Source organism: Eucyclogobius newberryi, unplaced genomic scaffold (genome assembly GCF_026437365.1).
Source record: "Eucyclogobius newberryi isolate DKJ021-1_F unplaced genomic scaffold, fEucNew1.0.hap1 SCAF_20, whole genome shotgun sequence".
NCBI lineage: Eukaryota > Metazoa > Chordata > Actinopteri > Gobiiformes > Gobiidae > Eucyclogobius > Eucyclogobius newberryi.
In genome coordinates, this window is record NW_027315835.1 from 5,133,388 (window position 1) to 5,152,373 (window position 18,986).

Below are 18,986 nucleotides of genomic sequence, written 5' to 3' on the forward strand. Positions count from 1 at the left end.
GATCCAGGATGTGTACATTTGTCCTGTAGAAGCACCTCTAAAGTCTAAGCCAATCCAATTATCAGTGTTTGTTTACTGAGGGGAGATCTACAAATGACCTGATAACAAGAGCAAACAGAAGCCCAGAGGAGGAGGTGTCTGGGGAGGGGGAAGTGTCTGAGAATGTACACCCAATACCCAAGTCAGGAGCGCCTCAAGTGCTGAGCTGGAGATAATGGACTTGGATTTAGTCCTGGTTTTGTTTATTCAAATCCGGTCCAGACCCGATTTAGTCCCGGTTTAGTCCCGGTTTAGTCCCGGTTTAGACCCGGTTTAGAAAAGGTTTAGACCAGGTTTAGACCCGGTTTAAACCCGGTTTAGTCCCGGTTTAGTCCCGGTTTAGACCCGGTTTGGTCTCGGTTTTAGTCTCAGTTTTAGTCTCGGTTTAGACCCGGTTTAGTCCCGGTTTAGTCCCGGTTTAGACCCGGTTTAGACCAGGTTTAGACCCGGTTTAAACCCGGTTTAGTCCCGGTTTAGACCCGGTTTGGTCTCGGTTTTAGTCTCAGTTTTAGTCTCGGTTTAGACCCGGTTTGGACCCGGTTTGGACCCGGTTTGGACCCGGTTTAGTCCCGGTTTAGTCCCGGTTTAGACCCGGTTTAGTCCCGGTTTAGACCAGGTTTAGTCCCGGTTTAGTCCCGGTTCAGTCCCGGTTCAGTCCCTGGTTTAGTCCTGGTTTAGTCCCGGTTTAGACCCGGTTTGGTCTCGGTTTTAGTCTCAGTTTTAGTCTCGGTTTAGACCCGGTTTAGTCCCGGTTTAGTCCCGGTTTAGACCCGGTTTAGACCAGGTTTAGACCCGGTTTAAACCCGGTTTAGTCCCGGTTTAGTCCCGGTTTAGACCCGGTTTGGTCTCGGTTTTAGTCTCAGTTTTAGTCTCGGTTTAGACCCGGTTTGGACCCGGTTTGGACCCGGTTTGGACCCGGTTTGGACCCGGTTTAGTCCCGGTTTAGTCCCGGTTTAGACCCGGTTTAGTCCCGGTTTAGACCAGGTTTAGTCCCGGTTTAGTCCCGGTTCAGTCCCGGTTCAGTCCCTGGTTTAGTCCTGGTTTAGTCCTGGTTTAGTCACTGGTTTAGTCCTGGTTTAGTCCTGGTTTAGTCCTGGTTTAGCTCAGGTTCAGTCCTGGTTTAGCTCTGGTTTAGTCCTGGTTTAGTCCTGGTTTAGCTCTGGTTTAGCTCTGGTTTAGTCCTGGTTTAGTCCTGGTTTAGTCCTGGTTTAGCTCTGGTTTAGTCCTGGTTTAGCTCTGGTTTAGTCCTGGTTTAGACCTGGTTTAGCTCTGGTTTAGTCCTGGTTTAGCTCTGGTTTAGTCCTGGTTTAGCTCATGTTTAGTCCTGGTTTAGCTCACGTTTAGTCCTGGTTTAGCTCTGGTTTAGTCCTGGTTTAGCTCATGTTTAGTCCTGGTTTAGCTCATATTTAGTCCTGGTTTAGTCCTGGTGTAGCACTCACGTTATGACCACAGGAGCGACCTTATTGGTGATGATGGACTTGGCCTTTCCCGAGTGGATGCTGACCGTGTGGAAGGGGGAGGAGCTCAGAGACTGGCTGTCCGTCATGTCGTTGCTGTGGCGACTGTCGCTATGGGCCGAAGACACGCTTTGTGGCGCCGCGCTGGCCGTCGTCCCCATGCTCCACAAGCAGCTGCGGGAGAGAGGAAAGTGTGGTCACAAAACGGGTCGAAATCAGACAAAACACGGAATATTCAGATAATACTAGTTTAAAACATCCTTAGCGTGCTCCCTACAGGCCGGACGACGCATTGAACAGTTAAGATAAATATACCGGTATTTTGAATTTTGCTAAAAAAAAAAAAAAGTAGAAAAAAAAATATCCCAGAAATGTATCGCAGAATAGCAAATTTTTTAGGTTTATAATGTCACTTCCTGTTTGCAATTGATGACATCACACTAGGAAATTACACAGCAAACACTGGGCCAAAACTCATCTAATGTTAAAAAAAAATTTTATTTGACCAATAAAAATAAATGAGAGCGACTTTATTTTGTTGAATTCATGTTTAGAGAGTCAAAAAAGTTGTTCATTTTGCATAAATTCTGCATAAACCGACTGGTGTGATGTCACTTCCTGTCATTTTCTACAGATTTTTCAACGTTTTCACCACAAATACCTGCTCGATTGATGTAAAACTATAATTCATATGTACAACAGGTACAAATACACCAAATAAAGTCATAATTACAAAATTTTAAAAACCTGTCACACGCCCCTTTAAAACTAAATCAGAATTTCAAAACTCAAAAACTCAAACAGCAAAAAAATCTCAATGAAATTTGTTTTCCCCGAAATTGTGCGGGACCAAAGAACACGTTTGTAGTCGTTTTGTGAAACTAAAGTTAGATTTAACTACATTTATTGTATTAATTTTCACACTAAATACAGGGTTTTTTATATTTAGAAGAGAATAATGCTATGAACATGAAGATTGGACTTGGAAATCATCATTATTTTTTACGTATTATTCTAGTTTGTAATCAATTAATCATCGTTGTTGTTATTACGCATCTACTTTTATTGTATTTTGTATTATTTTTGTTCATAATTATGCTTTTTTTATTAGTGTGAATTTGTGTTTGTCAAGGTAAAAAAGGTTTAAAAAAAACACGCAAAAAAGTGCAAAAATTATTCAAATAAAATGTCATAAATGAACAGAGCATTTGTGATTTTCCTCAATAATACACTTCATTCATAAATACTCTCCATCTCAAAGCTTTCACTCACTATATTTTCAACATTAATCGGTTCAAAATGTGTTTAAAACGTGTCAATGCGCAACAGAAATAATCCTTGACAAGTCGACTGCTAAAAAATAATAATTAGTTTTGACATAAATAAAAGAAGAAATAAAACGGCGACATCACATCCATGTTCCAGGCCTCTTAAAGGGAGAGTTCTTCTTCACGTTAGCGTTAGCTCGACACGTAGCCGCGACCGCTCCGAAAAACGGGAAGCAAACGATATTTTAGAGTTAAACGGTCGGAACTCTGCGTTTATTTGTTTTTTGTTTCGTTTTTTCGGAGGGGGCAGAGCCTGGTTTAAAGGTGTGAAGAGTCAACGTCGTCTCGCGCTCGCGGAGAGAAAAGCCTTTGAGATTCACGCGGACGTTTGTGTGTTTGACGAAAGAGCGGGAAACGCTCCGACAGATTAAACGCAACACTTTTTACGGGTTCAGATTCTAACCACGCCGGGAGACGGTGTTTCCAACGGGTGTGGGGGAGAAGAGGGGAGAAAAGGGAGGTTTAGGGGGAGAAAAGGGAGGTTTAGGGGAGAAAAGAGAGGTTTAGGGGAGAAAAGAGAGGTTTAGGGGAGAAAAGGGAAGTTTAGGGGAGAAAAGAGAGGTTTGGGGAGAAAAGAGAGGTTTAGGGGAGAAAAGAGAGGTTTAGGGGAGAAAAGAGAGGTTTAGGGGAGAAAAGAGAGGTTTAGGGGAGAAAAGAGAGGTTTGGGGAGAAAAGAGAGGTTTAGGGGAGAAAAGAGAGGTTTAGGGGAGAAAAGAGAGCTTTGGGGAGAAAAGAGAGGTTTAGGGGAGAAAAGAGAGGTTTGGGGAGAAAAGGGAAGTTTAGGGGAGAAAAGAGAGGTTTGGGGAGAAAAGGGAGGTTTTGTCGAGATTAACAGCCAAAACAAGAGATTTGCAAGTCAGAAAATGTCATAGAACATCAAGGTTTATTTAAAAGTAATTATTTTATACTTCATATCGCTACAGAAAGTCTTAAATTATTGTTAGTGCTGGTTTCATTGGTATTAGTTGAGGTTTAAAAGTCATACAATTGTGAAATGTCAGTAAAACTAGTCAAAAAATGTCCAGAAATATAACCGTAAAGCTTAATTTCAAAGTTTACAATATTATTTTTTTTTTCATTTTCATTTTCATTTAGCTATTTTTAGAGCATATTTTACCACAAACGACAAACTCTATATAAAAATGTGGCACATATTTATTCCTCTGAACTTCTGAACGATGTACTTGGGCCTGAAAACTCCTGCCGCGGACACAATAAATGGAAACTTTTGGAACGCGGTTTTGACAGAAGGGAAAAAGGCCATAAAAAAAAAAAAAAAAAATGGACGACACAAACGTCACCATGAATCATGAATGTGTTTCAATCTTTTGTCATTATTTTTTTATTCCTAATTCTGCTCTCTGGTCCTGGTATGCGTTTTATAATTTAAACTTAAAAATGAATCAATCTTTTTTTTTAATGGCACATATTCAAAACAAAATTCACAACATTAATTAAAATGTGATATATTGTCCACACTTCATTATTATTCATATTATTTGTTACTTGGTGATGACGGTAATAGATCGGTTGAGCATTACACAAATCAAATGTGCTATTTTTATCTTTAATAATAATATCCTGCTTCCGAAGAGTGCACACGCTTTTTTGCTCGCTCCGCTTGCTATCGCTGCTTTCCTTATTTATTTTGCTTTTTAATCAGTTTTTGTCTTCCAAACATTTTTGCTTTAGACTTTTTCAAGTAAACCAAGGATTTTAAGAACATTTTTCCAGTTTTAACGACATATCTGACGCCAGCGACATGTCCGGGAGAAGAAGGGAGAAATATCAACAAGAAATTAATGAGCTGAAAACACGGATATTTGTTTTGGAATCTGAAAAAGTTCTTCACGATACCATTCCTGTGTCAACCGATGGTAAGAAGAGCACACTCTTTACAAGAAAAACTGCTACTTTCAACCTAAACCGCAGTGACTCTGTGTCGTTTCCAAAACTGTCTAAAAACCAGAAAGACCAGGCTGTTTCTTGGAACAAACTTGGAGCAAAGCCTAAATGATACAAAGATAACGTGTCACCTAAAGCTCACAAACAGATTTTTACCACTATCAGAGACGGAATTAAATGAAAAAAGGAAAGATGACGTGGCCAAAATACAGCGAGGAGGATCTGTGCCAGGAGCCAAGGTCACACAGATTGTTTTGGTTGGGGACGGCGCGATAAGTCACGTGACGCATGAAAAGATAAACACACATTCTTTTCCAAGCGCCACTGTTTCTGAGATAACGTCACTCCTTCCAAATATTGTGGCTAAGCATGGAGGAGCTAAACAGCTGATTGTGCACGTGGGTGCAGTGGACATGCGGCGGGAACAGACTGAAGTTTTGAAAAAAGACTTCTTGAAGTTATTCGACGTGCTTGATAAAATGGAAATCAAAACATTCGATTCGATTCGAACATGTTGATAATATTTTTATGACAGAAACGCTAAAGAGCTTGATGCTGTCCTTGAAACCTTCAGTCTTACTCAGCATGTGAGAGGCCCCACCCACAGCAAAGGACACACTCTAGATCTCATAATTACAAAGGGGGTAAATATTTCAAATGTTAATGTGATCGATGTTGCTCTGTCTGATCATTTCTGTGTCTTCTTTGACCTGTCTGTTTCTCCCAAACCTCTGGTTGGTCCTGCAGTTGTTCAGAGGAGACACATAAGTGATGGCACAGGTGCACTGTTTATGGAAATGATAAACTTTGAAAATGTCTCATGTTCTTATGTAAATGATTTGTTGAACTCTGTTACATCTAGTGTTTTGAATGTTCTGGACACCATCGCCCAGATAAAGGCTAAAATGGTTAAAAATAAGCAGAAGGCGCCGTGGAGAAATGATGACAGACAGGGCACAGAAAAGGGAGTGCCGCAGGGCCGAACGGAGATGGCGCGAGCCAAAGCTCCAGGTTCAAAAAAAGATTTACAAAGAGAAGCTGAACATGTACAACCTAATCTTATGTAGAACTAGGGAAAGATATTTTTCTGAAATAATTGGAAGCTGCAGTAACAACTCGCGTGTCCTGTTTGCCACAGTAAACAGATTAACAAACCCTCCAGCTCAGCTGCCGTTAGAACTCATTTCCACATACAAGTGTAATGAGTTTGCATTATTCTTTAATGACAAAGTTCAGGGCATTAAAAATGCTATAAATCCCACAATGCAAAAAATTACCCTAAAACCACCAAGACACTTAGAGCTAACTCACTTTGCACCAGTAACTGACAAAACTGTCCATGAGATCATGACCAGTCTGAGTTCATCCACATGCTGCCTCGATGTGTTACCCACCAGATTTCTAAAGTCTGTGCTGAACAGTTTGTTAGCACATAGTTAACATGTCGCTTCAATCTGGAACATTCCCAATGTCTTTGAAAACTGCGGTCATAAAGCCTCTCCTAAAGAAGAGCAGTCTTGATGCCGCAGTACTGAGTCATTACCGGCCCATCTCTAATCTGCCATTTTGGGGCAAAGTCCTTGAAAAGGTTGTTTACCAACAGCTCACAGATTTCCTCTTAATAAACAACTCATTTGATGTTTTTCAGTCAGGTTTTAGACCTCATCACAGCACTGAGACTGCTCTTGTCAAGGTGACAAATGACATCCGCCTGAACACTGACACGGGCAAAGCCTCAGTCTTAATTCTGTTAGATCTGAGTGCTGCTTTTGACACTGTCGATCATGGGATCCTCTTACAGAGACTAGAGGACTGGGTGGGCATCACTGGCACTGCCCTAAACTGGTTAAGGTCCTTTCTGGAAGACAGGAAGTACTTTGTTGAAATTGGTAGCTGTGTCTCAGACCACATGACCCTGACCTGTGGAGTGCCCCAAAGGTCAGTCCTGGGTCCCCTTCTGTTCAACCTCTACATGCTGCCGTTAGGTCAGTTGATACGCAGTGAAAATGTGTCCTATCACAATTATGCGGACGACACTCAGATCTATGTTTCATTGTCGGCAGGTGAATATGGACCAGTAGATTCACTCTGTCACTGCATCCAACAGATCAGTTTGTGGAGGCAAAACAACTTTCTCCAGCTGAACTCAGACAAGACTGAAATAATCGTTTTGGCCCACAGAAACAAAGAGAAAGTGTTAGCGGTCACCTCCAGAGTCTCGCTCTAAAACCTACAAACCAAATTAGAAATCTGGGGGTAATAATGGACTCAGACTTGAACTTTAATAGCCACGTCAAATCAATAACATCAGCAGCTTTTTACCATCAAAAAAACATTGCCAAAATCAAAAATATAGTGTCAAAACCAGATTTAGAGAGACTTATCCATGCGTTTGTCTCCAGTAGATTAGACTACTGTAACGGCCTGCTCACTGGCCTCTCCAAACGAGTTGTAAAACAGCTGCAGTACATCCAGAACGCTGCTGCTCGGGTCCTGACTAGAACCAGGAAGTATGATCACATTAGTCCTGTTCTCAGGTCTCTGCACTGGCTCCCTGTGGCTCAGAGAATAGACTTTAAAGCAGCTCTGCTTGTGTACAAGTCTCTCCATGGCCTAGCACCAAAGTACATCTCAGACATGTTAGTGCCATATGAACCATCTCGGACTCTGAGGACCTCAGGGACCGGCCTCCTGCTGGTGCCAGAGTCAGGACAAAACATGGGGAATCTGCGTTTCAGTTTTATGCAGCTAAAATCTGGAACAGTCTTCCTGAAGATGTGAGACAGGCTTCTACTCTGACAATGTTCAAATCTAAGCTAAAAACAGTTTTGTTTAGCTGCGCATATGACTGAAAGGATTTTTTCTTTGCACTCTTCTCTTTTGTTTGTGATTTTATTAGTTTAGACAATCAGTTGGATTGATAATTTTTAATTTAGTTAATTTTATTGTATTTCTGTTTCTGTAATTTCTTTGTGATTTGAATGCATTTTCCTGCTGTGAAGCACTTTGAATTGCCTTGTGTATGAAATGAGCTCTACAAATAAACTTGCCTTGCCTTGCCTTGCCTTAATATTGATGCTACAATTCTTTAATTTTGCATTTAATCTAACACCTTTAAAGGACACGTATCACGCAAAATTACATTTTTTGAATTTTTGCCAGTTTTAAAGAGACGTTCCCTCAACAAAAACACAGGCCTTTCCAGAATTACATTTGCCTCATTGTCACTTGTTTACGGGGTCAAAAATCACTCTGAGCTCGTTTCTACCTTTCCCCGGGACAGTTAGCCCGTGTAGCAGGTCAAGTCTAAACACAAACTCGCTCTGAGAATTTCTGCGTCGAATCGTGTTCACCACAAACACGCGGCTCATTTAGCACAGCAGTTATTCAGGTTTTAAAGTGTGTTTTCTCCAAATATACACATTATTCAAGCAAGAAAGTGAGAAATACTAATGCCAGAGCGACGTAAAGCAAGTTTAAAAGCCGATTTCAACCAAAAAAAAAGCATAATATGTCCACTTTTGTCCACATTTCTGGCAGTATCCACAATTTTTAAACAGTTTTATCCTGAATTACCGTAAAACCTGCGAGTTCCACTAGTCCAGGCTCATTCTTGGTCTAGTTCTGGTTTGGTATTGGGTTTAAGATGCCGTTTTAATGTGGTATGTGAACATTTTGAACACAGGAAGTCGATTTAAAACAGCATAAAACAGATTAACAATAACAAAGACGACACAGAACAGTAATAAAACTCTAAATATAGCCGCAAGCGGCAATGATCGGCCCTCGCCACGCCGCCGCCACGCCGCCGCCACACCGCCGCCACGCCGCAAGAGGAGGGGGCGCTAACGCGCCCCAATTGTCCTTTTATTACGCCTACTGCTGAATCTGTGACGCTGTCACATCTTCTCCCCTTTGTTTTACCATCCAAAAGCAATTTTATTTTGAATTCTTGGCAAAATGTGCGGCTTTGCCGCACAGACACCGTGACTCTTTGAATGAAAATGTGGATAACTTTTGATGGTCTTGAAGATGAGTCTCACCAAATTTCAGGTTAATAGGGCTGACGCCCTGGGAGGAGTTTGTGAAAGTCTAAAGTGTAAACATGTTCTGGCGATTTCCCCATTGGAATAACATGAAAGGTTTCGGTCATCGTTACGGCAACGCCATAACAATTATGACATGAGTCATTGACTTTTTTGATGGGGATGCTAAAATTGAGTTGTGTGTCAAATTTCATATAATTTCGCAAAACTAAACATTTAACCTCCATATAAAATCTGTAGGGGGCGCTGTGGCGCCAAATGAATTTATTTCACTTCAAGTAGGTTTAGGGCAAAGAGTTTAACAACTGATTCTAATTTGACGCAATTCGGACTTTATCTGCGCAAACGGCAGAAATTTTAAATATGGGAGATTTCTGAAATTCTAGCTACAGTTTGCGGCTTCGCCGCACAGAGACCGTGAGAGGTATCAATGTAATTTGGATAACTTTTGATGTCCCACTCCTCAGTAGCATTTTCACCAAATTTCAGCTTTTTAGGGCCAACGCCCTGGGAGGAGTTCGTAAAAGTACGACGTTTGGAAAAACTCCGAAGTCATGTTTAGCCATTTTTGAAGCAATATGGCCGACATTTGGTTGGGCGGACGGCGTTGCCGTACTAATATTTTTTACTTCTCTTGTCACCATCTACCTCTGCGCCAAATTTCATGATTCTACGATCAGATTTTTTTTGGGTCATTTCCCATCTCTCAATGCATTTTTGGTACATTTGGGGGCGCTGACGCGCCAATTTTTTTAATTTTAGAAAAGGGAAATAGCCAGAATGTAGAGAGGCACGATTTTTAGAGGCGTGCAAATTTTTGTGACTTTTCGTCAATGTTCACTGGGTGAAAAATAGGGGGGTTGGTCCCGAGAAGAAGAAGAAGAAAGAAAGAAAGAAAGAATAATATTCCGATGCGAAAACAATGTTTCCCATTTTTCAAATATCATAAACTATACATTTTCGGAAAGCGCTCGCGCTTTCCTACCTCATGGTGTGGGTCCCTGGTCACTGACGGGTACTTTCGATAATTTTGAGTGGGCTCCGCCCACTTTGTGTTTTTGGCCCTCTATACAGTAATAATGTTCAATTTTTGCCTTACATGCTTATATGCACGGAACATGCAAGAGATGGGGAACGTATTCGTGAGCTACTTAGCGCAAATGAGTGCTTTATATGGGGATGACGACCGCGAATGTAAAGTGCTCGTTTAGTGCGAACTTTTGCACGGGCTTCGCCCGTTTACAACGGTAATGTTCCATTTTCCTACAACTAATTAGTATGCACGGGGCGTGCATGAGTGGAGGAGTGCGTTAGTGAGTGTTTGGAAGTGGGCGAGCGCTTCGCGCTCGATTTTGTGCGCACTACGTGCGCACTTTCGCAGCCGTGCTTCGCACGGCCTTACGAGATTAATAGGCCTCTCGCCAGCTTGTGGCGCTCGGGCCTAATTATCTCATAGATGAAGTTGTGTCGGTTTTCTGTGGCTCGGATATCGTCCCGTCGTCGCTGGTTTGGGCCGAGTGTGGCTTTGTTTACGTCGAGGTCGCGTGGCGTGCTACGGAGCGCGCTCAAACTGGACTTCCTCCCGCCCCAGAGTAAACACGGGGTTAGCGATAGCATGTAGCTACGCGCATGATAAACAAACAGTGAGCGGAGACGACACTGTCACTGACTTTTGGCCAAATTAAACAGGAAATTAAACAAACATTGGTAGATTTTAAGCGCGAGATCGTTCTTAACCGTCACAATCGCTTTGGGACATCTAAAGGATTCTGGGTAAATTCTGGGCATTATTTGTGTTGTTATTAGGCTTTAAACATGCTCTTGAGTACCTTTACTTTGGCATCTAAAGGATTATCTTATCTTATCTTATCTCATGTTTCAGAACTAAAAAAAACACAATATAACTTTGCCACAGCCTTGGGAGACGCCTCAGTAACTGAACTTTGGCTCCCTCTACAGGCTGCAGAGGGAATCACACATTTTTACAACCAACAGCTGCTCGTTGACTTCCTGGTTTGAGCCGCGCAGTTGTTCTGATCGTGATTTGACGGCAGAAATGCACATAAATGAGTCTGGAGATGATTTGTGGAGTAGTAAAAACAGCAGAAGATTCTCAGAGCCGCGTCATAGATGGAGAAAAGTTATGGAGGAGATTCAGAATGCAGTGTTTCTGACGCTCGGAGGAGAGAGGACTTTATCACCAGGATTCATCAAATGTGAATGAAGCTTAATGCTAATCCAGCTGAGTTTGTGACGAGGAAACAATGTTGGAGGTAATGCACAAGGCTAAAAGAGAGAAAAAGTAAAATGTTGCATAATATGTGTCCTTTAAGACCTGCCCTATTTATGATATGAGTCGACTGAAGCCGGCAAAAAGTGAAAAGACAAGAAAGACTATTAGTGAATGGCATGTCCGTGTGTGAAAAGACAGAATGTTGTTGTTGTTGTTGTTGTTTTATGGCGGTTGGCATCCGAGTGTTGCATTACCGCCAGACTTTATTCCTCAGACGTTTCGTAGTCCTCAGACTCTTCCTCAGACTTTGTCGTAGTCCTCAGACTCTGTCGTAGTCCGTAAAAGTACTCCTTCCATTGCTTTGGTGTTACAAAGCCCATGAGGTCATGATATGTCTTTGTGACTAGAATAGTTGTTGTTGGAGTGGGGTCTGGCGGTGGTGCGGCGCTCGGATGCCAACCGCCATGGAACGACAACAACAACAACAACAACGGACTACGACAGAGTCTGAGGACTACGAAAAGTCTGAGGAATAAAGTCTGGCGGTAATGCAACACTCGGATGCCAACTGCCATAAAACAACAACACCAACCAACACCAACCAACCGGCTTTATTCCAGGGAGACTCTTCTTCAGCTTCCTCTCCTTCTTTGACGTTCGGTGCTTCCACCGTACAGCTTTATTCTTCAGGCTTCATTCTATAGGCTTTAATATGTCCACTGATGTCGCTGCTTGGTAGCCGTGCGTCTACGAGACTGGGCGAGGACAGGAGACCACCCCCACCCCCATCTCGTCACTCTGATCACTCTGACTCCCCACAAGCAGACCCCCATCACTCCGACTCCCATTTAGCGCCTTTAGCCTGTTTTCTATATCTGCCCAATCAAGCTCCTTTGTTCCAAGGAATCTCCCTGCAGCTTTAGCAATGATCCTGATCCTTTCAGTTCTACTTTGAGTCTGAGCAGCACAGTTTACAACATCCACCATAAAGAGTACAAAATCCTCTCTATCCACAACCAGGGTATTCTCATTAATTCTGGAACCTGCACACTTGGGACCTCCACTCTTGAAACCTTCACACCTCTTGGGAGCCACGCTGGCCTTTCTCATTTCGCCCTGGCTGGGAGCAGCGCTGGCTCCCCTCTCTGTATTTACTCTAAACTCGTTACTTGAAACTTTCCTGACTGCATCTGCATAGGATATACCTTGAGAGACCTTTATTTTCTGCACCTCAGCAGCTCTTTTGCTAAACCTGCATCCCCCGTAGGCAGAGCTATGTTCTTCCCCACAGTTACAGCACTTCAGTTTTGCACCCACGTCACACTTCCCATACTCATGATCTCCTGCACATTTACCACACCTTTGCCTCCCTCTACAGACCGCTGCAATATGCCCAAAGCACTGGCACTTAAAGCAACGCAGGGGCGGCGGAGCATATGGCCTGACGCTACAGCACATGTACCCAATGAACACCTTACTAGGCAGGCACCTCCCTTCAAGTGTTACCATTACCGACAAGCTGTCACATCTTACCCCAAACCGGGTCACCTTCAAACGCCTAGCGTCCACCACCGTAACTCCCGTAAAATTCTCCTTAACTTCATCCACAGACGTCGCCGTAGGGACACCTACGATAACTCCTCTGACCATGTTTCTTTCAGCATTAGACACAAGAATGTCCTTTCCACCCAGACGTTTAGTTCCAATCGCCTTCCGTTGCTGAGCCGCGTCCTTGCACACGACCAGCAGCGAGCCATCTCTAAGGACACTCGCACTCTTGATCACTCCCACAGCTACAGTTAGGCTCTTTGACAATGCCACTGAATTCCACTCCTTAAAGGATGCACTATCCTGTGCAAGCTTTATGATCACCTTACAGTCTCTGCTCTCACCCCGGACATCAATAGCTTCAGCCTCATCCTGCTGCTCATTCCCAGAACCCTCGGACGAGCTAAGGGACTTTTTACGTTTCCGGGCACGTGCAGGCAGAAAAGGCTGCTCCTCCACGCCGTCCAGAACGTCTTCCATCCCCGATCCACTCTCCTCCGCCATCTCCCGTCTCTCCAGACCGGGTGTTGAGCAAGGTCCCCTCACAGTTTTGTACAATAATGGTTGTTGTTCACAGTTATGAGGATGAGTCAGCTGCTTCTTCAGGCCTGTCCTCAGACATCAGACATCGATCATTCCCAAATGTCCAGCAAACTCATTCCATATCATCTCTTTATGATGTGGTCCATATTAACGCTTCATAAAGAGATTGTGACAGATTAGTCGACAGCTAAAGTTGTAAAGTTCTAATCCCAAAATTAGTGTCAGGCTGTAGAATCCACCTTTGCGATTAGATGCAGACATCGACAGACAACTGTTGGGAGAGATGAAAAATAAGAGTTTCAAATGACAGGAAGTAGAGCAAACTGAATCCCTCTGTGATGTCATCAGTGTGCGACACAGAGACAGTTTAAACCATGGTTGGACTAAATAAAGGTGTTTTATGGTGTTATTGTGTCAGATCAGAACTGTTGTGTCATTTATGTGGAGTTTGGCTCTTGTTTACAGTCTGGTTGCTATGGTAACAGCTGTGGAATCACCTCTACCCATGTCCAACCAGGAAGTACAATTATAAACTTTACTGGATCAAACTGAAACAAACGGGCAAAATATTTAGTCAAATCTGAAATATAAAATGTTTTCAGTGCATTTTAGTGAAATGTGTTTGTCATTTAGAATTTAAGTTTTCTTGAATCTAATATGTCAACCAAAAAAAGGCAAGAAATGTAAATCTGGCTCGATACATTTTTCATATTTCTGCAATTTTGGCCATTTTTACACATAATTCGCCTTATTTCTAAATGAAACCATGACACGATTATAAACTTACTCGTCGTTTTCATACATTTATCTTGGTGAACTACGCAAGACGTTTCAAATTGCCATCTTTAGATTCAAGATCACATGAAGCGTATCTCGTTAATTCAAACAGAAATTACATAAACGACAGCTTGAACACGTTCACGTCCGCGACACAAACCGCACGGGCGACAACGCTGCCAACGCCGACGGAAACGCCGCTCCACAAGGCGCTGTGACGCGGGGAAAGACGAAAAGGAGTCGCGTTTTATACTCTGGAGGGGCCCCGAGTGAAGCCCCGGTTTTCAAAGTCCGGTCCGGAGAGGCGGCGGGGCGGGGGGCGTGCGGGGCGGGGAGGGGGGAGCCGGGTGTCGGGCCGGACTTTGTTGTGGCGTGCGAGGGCGACAGGTCAGCGCCGCACAAGAGGAGACTTTGAAACCGCGAGCTGCTCAGAAGTCAAACTTGGGAGATCAGAGCTTCACTAAATGACACGTTTGACGCTTCAAAAATGCAACGAAGCGGTCGAAAGAAGCGGTCGAATGTGGCGAAAGCAGCGTGACAAATGGCGATTTTCTTGTTGTTTTTTTTGGGACGAGAACTACAAAAGTCAAAGCAGAGGCGAGATTTACTTCTGCACATTTTAAACACTTGAAACGTGAGAGAAGACTGACACATGAACATGTTTGTAGAGGCAGAACGACATGTTTATAAGACGTGAAAACGACACTGCCAAAGGAAACGCAGCTTTTAGATATTACAGTTTATATTTTCCTCTTATTTTAGAGTCCATTAGTCACATTATTATTTTTTCTGCGCATTGAGACCTTTTTGATAGAGAATATTTACTATTTAAGTGAAAATTATGAATGACTACAATGACAACTGACTACAACTGAAGCTTTTTCTACTATGAAATTATTTATGCATTAATGACATTTTGACTAGATTATTTGAGTCTGTAAAGTCCAGATTATGATGAATACAATAATATAATATAGAATAATACAATTTTAGCCTTCAGAATGTAACTGTTAACAAAAGAAATAGCTTAAATAAACCAAATCAAAGTTCAAAATCAAATTGAAAATTGTGCTGGATCGACATTAAAGGAAGAAAATCGCAGACGCCACGAAATAAAACCTGACAAAATCATTTCCACTGCAAATAAAGGTTACTCGATAATCGTGATGATTCAGGTCACAATATAATCATGAAAAAACAGAAAAAGAATAAACATGACAAATTTAGAAGCAAAAGTATGTATTTTTAGTTCAGTTTATAGCACAAAAATATACCTAAATGTTAACAGCTTTATTTTATCTGTCCGTTTTTGCCACATTTAACTATATTTTGGCTTTCAGAGTTATATCTCATAAAGTCGGTCACAAACTTAAGAAACAGTCACACTTCAAACCACGAGAATGAAAAAAAAATAAAGATTTCACTGTCGTTTAGTCACAGTCTCAAATTATAAACGTCAAATCGTGATGTTTTTCCCTCACAACAATCGTGACATTTGATTCCACGACGTTCCTCACTGTGGACGCCCGACACTTCCAAACGGGACGTCCCAGAAAAGAGTCCGGACGGAGGGAAAACCAGCTCCTAAAAGCAGGTTTCAGCCGGAGCCTTATAAGGAAACGCCGCTCCGCAAACCCAGCTATTTGAGTCCTCGCCACATCCCAGAACCTCTGCAGCCATCGCCACGTCTCAGAACCTCTGCAGCCATCGCCACGTCTCAGAACCTCTGCAGCCATCGCCACGTCTCAGAACCTCTGCAGCCATCGCCACATCTCAGAACCTCTGCAGCCATCGCCACATCCCAGAGCCTCTGCAGCCATCGCCACGTCTCAGAACCTCTGCAGCCATCGCCACGTCTCAGAACCTCTGCAGCCATCGCCACATCTCAGAACCTCTGCAGCCATCGCCACATCCCAGAGCCTCTGCAGCCATCGCCACATCCCAGAACCTCTGCAGCCATCGCCACATCCCAGAGCCTCTGCAGCCATCGCCACATCCCAGAGCCTCTGCAGCCATCGCCACATCCCAGAGCCTCTGCAGCCATCGCCACATCCCAGAGCCTCTGCAGCCATCGCCACATCCCAGAGCCTCTGCAGCCATCGCCACATCCCAGAGCCTCTGCAGCCATCGCCACATCCCAGAGCCTCTGCAGCCATCGCCACATCCCAGAGCCTCTGCAGCCATCGCCACATCCCAGAGCCTCTGCAGCCATCGCCACATCCCAGAACCTCTGAACTGCAGCCATCGCCACATCCCAGAGCCTCTGCAGCCATCGCCACATCCCAGAACCTCTGAACTGCAGCCATCGCCACATCCCAGAACCTCTGAACTGCAGCCATCGCCACATCCCAGAACCTCTGCAGCCATCGCCACATCCCAGAGCCTCTGCAGCCATCGCCACATCCCAGAGCCTCTGCAGCCATCGCCACATCCCAGAGCCTCTGCAGCCATCGCCACATCCCAGAGCCTCTGCAGCCATCGCCACATCCCAGAACCTCTGCAGCCATCGCCACATCCCAGAACCTCTGAACTGCAGCCATCGCCACATCCCAGAGCCTCTGCAGCCATCGCCACATCCCAGAACCTCTGAACTGCAGCCATCGCCACATCCCAGAACCTCTGAACTGCAGCCATCGCCACATCCCAGAACCTCTGCAGCCATCGCCACATCCCAGAGCCTCTGCAGCCATCGCCACATCCCAGAGCCTCTGCAGCCATCGCCACATCCCAGAGCCTCTGCAGCCATCGCCACATCCCAGAGCCTCTGCAGCCATCGCCACATCCCAGAACCTCTGCAGCCATCGCCACATCCCAGAACCTCTGAACTGCAGCCATCGCCACATCCCAGAGCCTCTGCAGCCATCGCCACATCCCAGAACCTCTGAACTGCAGCCATCGCCACATCCCAGAACCTCTGAACTGCAGCCATCGCCACATCCCAGAACCTCTGCAGCCATCGCCACATCCCAGAGCCTCTGCAGCCATCGCCACATCCCAGAGCCTCTGCAGCCATCGCCACATCCCAGAGCCTCTGCAGCCATCGCCACATCCCAGAGCCTCTGCAGCCATCGCCACATCCCAGAACCTCTGCAGCCATCGCCACATCCCAGAACCTCTGAACTGCAGCCATCGCCACATCCCAGAGCCTCTGCAGCCATCGCCACATCCCAGAACCTCTGAACTGCAGCCATCGCCACATCCCAGAACCTCTGAACTGCAGCCATCGCCACATCCCAGAACCTCTGAACTGCAGCCATCGCCACATCCCAGAACCTCTGCAGCCATCGCCACATCCCAGAACCTCTGCAGCCATCGCCACATCCCAGAACCTCTGCAGCCATCGCCACATCCCAGAACCTCTGCAGCCATCGCCACATCCCAGAGCCTCTGCAGCCATCGCCACATCCCAGAACCTCTGCAGCCATCGCCACGACCACAAACGCCATCAAATGACACGTTTTCAAATGATAAAAATCCCGCTGACTTGTTCACACGTTCACGGTCACTGCGGAGCTCGGCAGATCTGATTATCAAAGTGTTTGGAGTTTTATTTACATCGTTGTGTTGCCTCGAGTCTCATTTTCTGTTCATTAAAATAGGTTTATCATTTTGCTTTTTGTTGCTGATGCCGTCACGATGAAATTCTTTATTTTATACTATGTTTGTACTGTTTGTACTGTTGGCTGCAACACTGTGTTTAAACCCGACTGATGCAGTGAACGGCTTCTCATTTTCTAAACAGTGGAATTTCCACGAATCCCGTGGTCATGGACAATGTGTCAGTGTGTTTGAGACGGGTCAAATCATTGGCATCGAGCAGAGAAAAACAGAGCATAGGGTTGTTACGATTTGAAATGTTTAGTTTCACGATTATTGTGAGAATAAACATTGCAATTTAACGATTATTATTTGACTAATTATTAACATCACAAACGATAAAATCCTACATTTTCTGTCCTTTTTGTTTTCTTAGCACATTTACCGCTCCTCAATATGTGACCTGCTTTATGGAATCAAACGTTCTGAATGATCAATTTGACATAAAATAAAACATTACATTTTAGATTTACTTTTTTGAGGAAAAGCTGAGAAGAAACGACTAATTTTGCTTCTAAAAATTGTCACATTTCTTTTAATTGGACTAAAACAAAGACTTAATTTAGTTCAAAACAGTCACTTTTCTACAAACTGAATGAGGGAAAAAACTTAATTCTTCTAAAAATTCTTCTAAAAATGTCATGATCATACTTTTTTATTCTTTTCGATTCTTACGATTAAATTATTTGACTTTTTCTATTTTTTTGGACAGACAGTGTACATAGATTGTGTTAAAAAAGTGCATAAATTTAAAATAGTATTCAAAATGGGCTTAAATAAGAAATATAAGCGCTGTGTTGACGTGTTGTTGATTTGAGCCATTCCAACCGCAACTAAATGACAGAACGCACTTTGTTTTACACATTTTTAAAACTATTTTCTAAAGAATGAATTCAAACTGTATCTTTGCTGTTATTCTTTTCAAATGTTTGTCGTTGTCCTTAATGTCTTAAACGTTGCACCGACAAACTTCCTTTAGGAGGACAATAAACTTCTATTCCGTTCCAATTAGACACCAGAAAAGTGACATAGTGCACCTTTAAATCCTCTGCTACACTTGCCTTCGACTTAAACTTTATTGATCCACAGGGAACCTGAAGTGTAATAAGTGGAATAACGACGTAGTTCGACAACAAAACAGCAATTAAACGCTAGTAAATGAGTAAAATGTCAGATCAAAGAGTGTCCTGCATGTCAAACAGCTCGTCCCTCACTGCAACACAATCATCTCCTCCCGCACTCTCTCCTCTTGTATCAACAGTAAATACTCTTACGCGTGGGACGAGGAGGACGAGGCTTTCCGTCGCTGCTTACTCTCCGCCATGCTCCGGGGGGAAAAAGCGCTCGCGACTCGGCAGGATGTCCCGAAAAAGCACAGAAACGGTTCCGCTTTTAGCCGCTCGATGCCCGCGGGAAAGTCTGGGGAAAACGCCTTGGCTGTTCGGCGAGCGTCCCGAGTACTCTGGCACAACTAGACGGACGAGGAGAAGTAGTAGAAGTACTCGTAGTAGAA

The 18,986-nt window shown here is 43.9% G+C and overlaps 1 protein-coding gene across 1 annotated transcript in view; it reads right to left on the reverse strand.

Annotated features, from left to right (window-relative positions):
- pald1a (phosphatase domain containing paladin 1a) overlaps nucleotides 1-18,986 on the reverse strand; it is a 129,916-nt gene that overhangs the window by 90,902 nt on the left and 20,028 nt on the right. Inside the window, exon 2 of the mRNA XM_072455812.1 lies at nucleotides 1,479-1,670. Within this exon, the coding sequence (XP_072311913.1) occupies nucleotides 1,479-1,657 (179 nt within the window). The 5' untranslated portion in view covers nucleotides 1,658-1,670. The remainder of the gene's footprint in view (nucleotides 1-1,478; nucleotides 1,671-18,986) is intronic.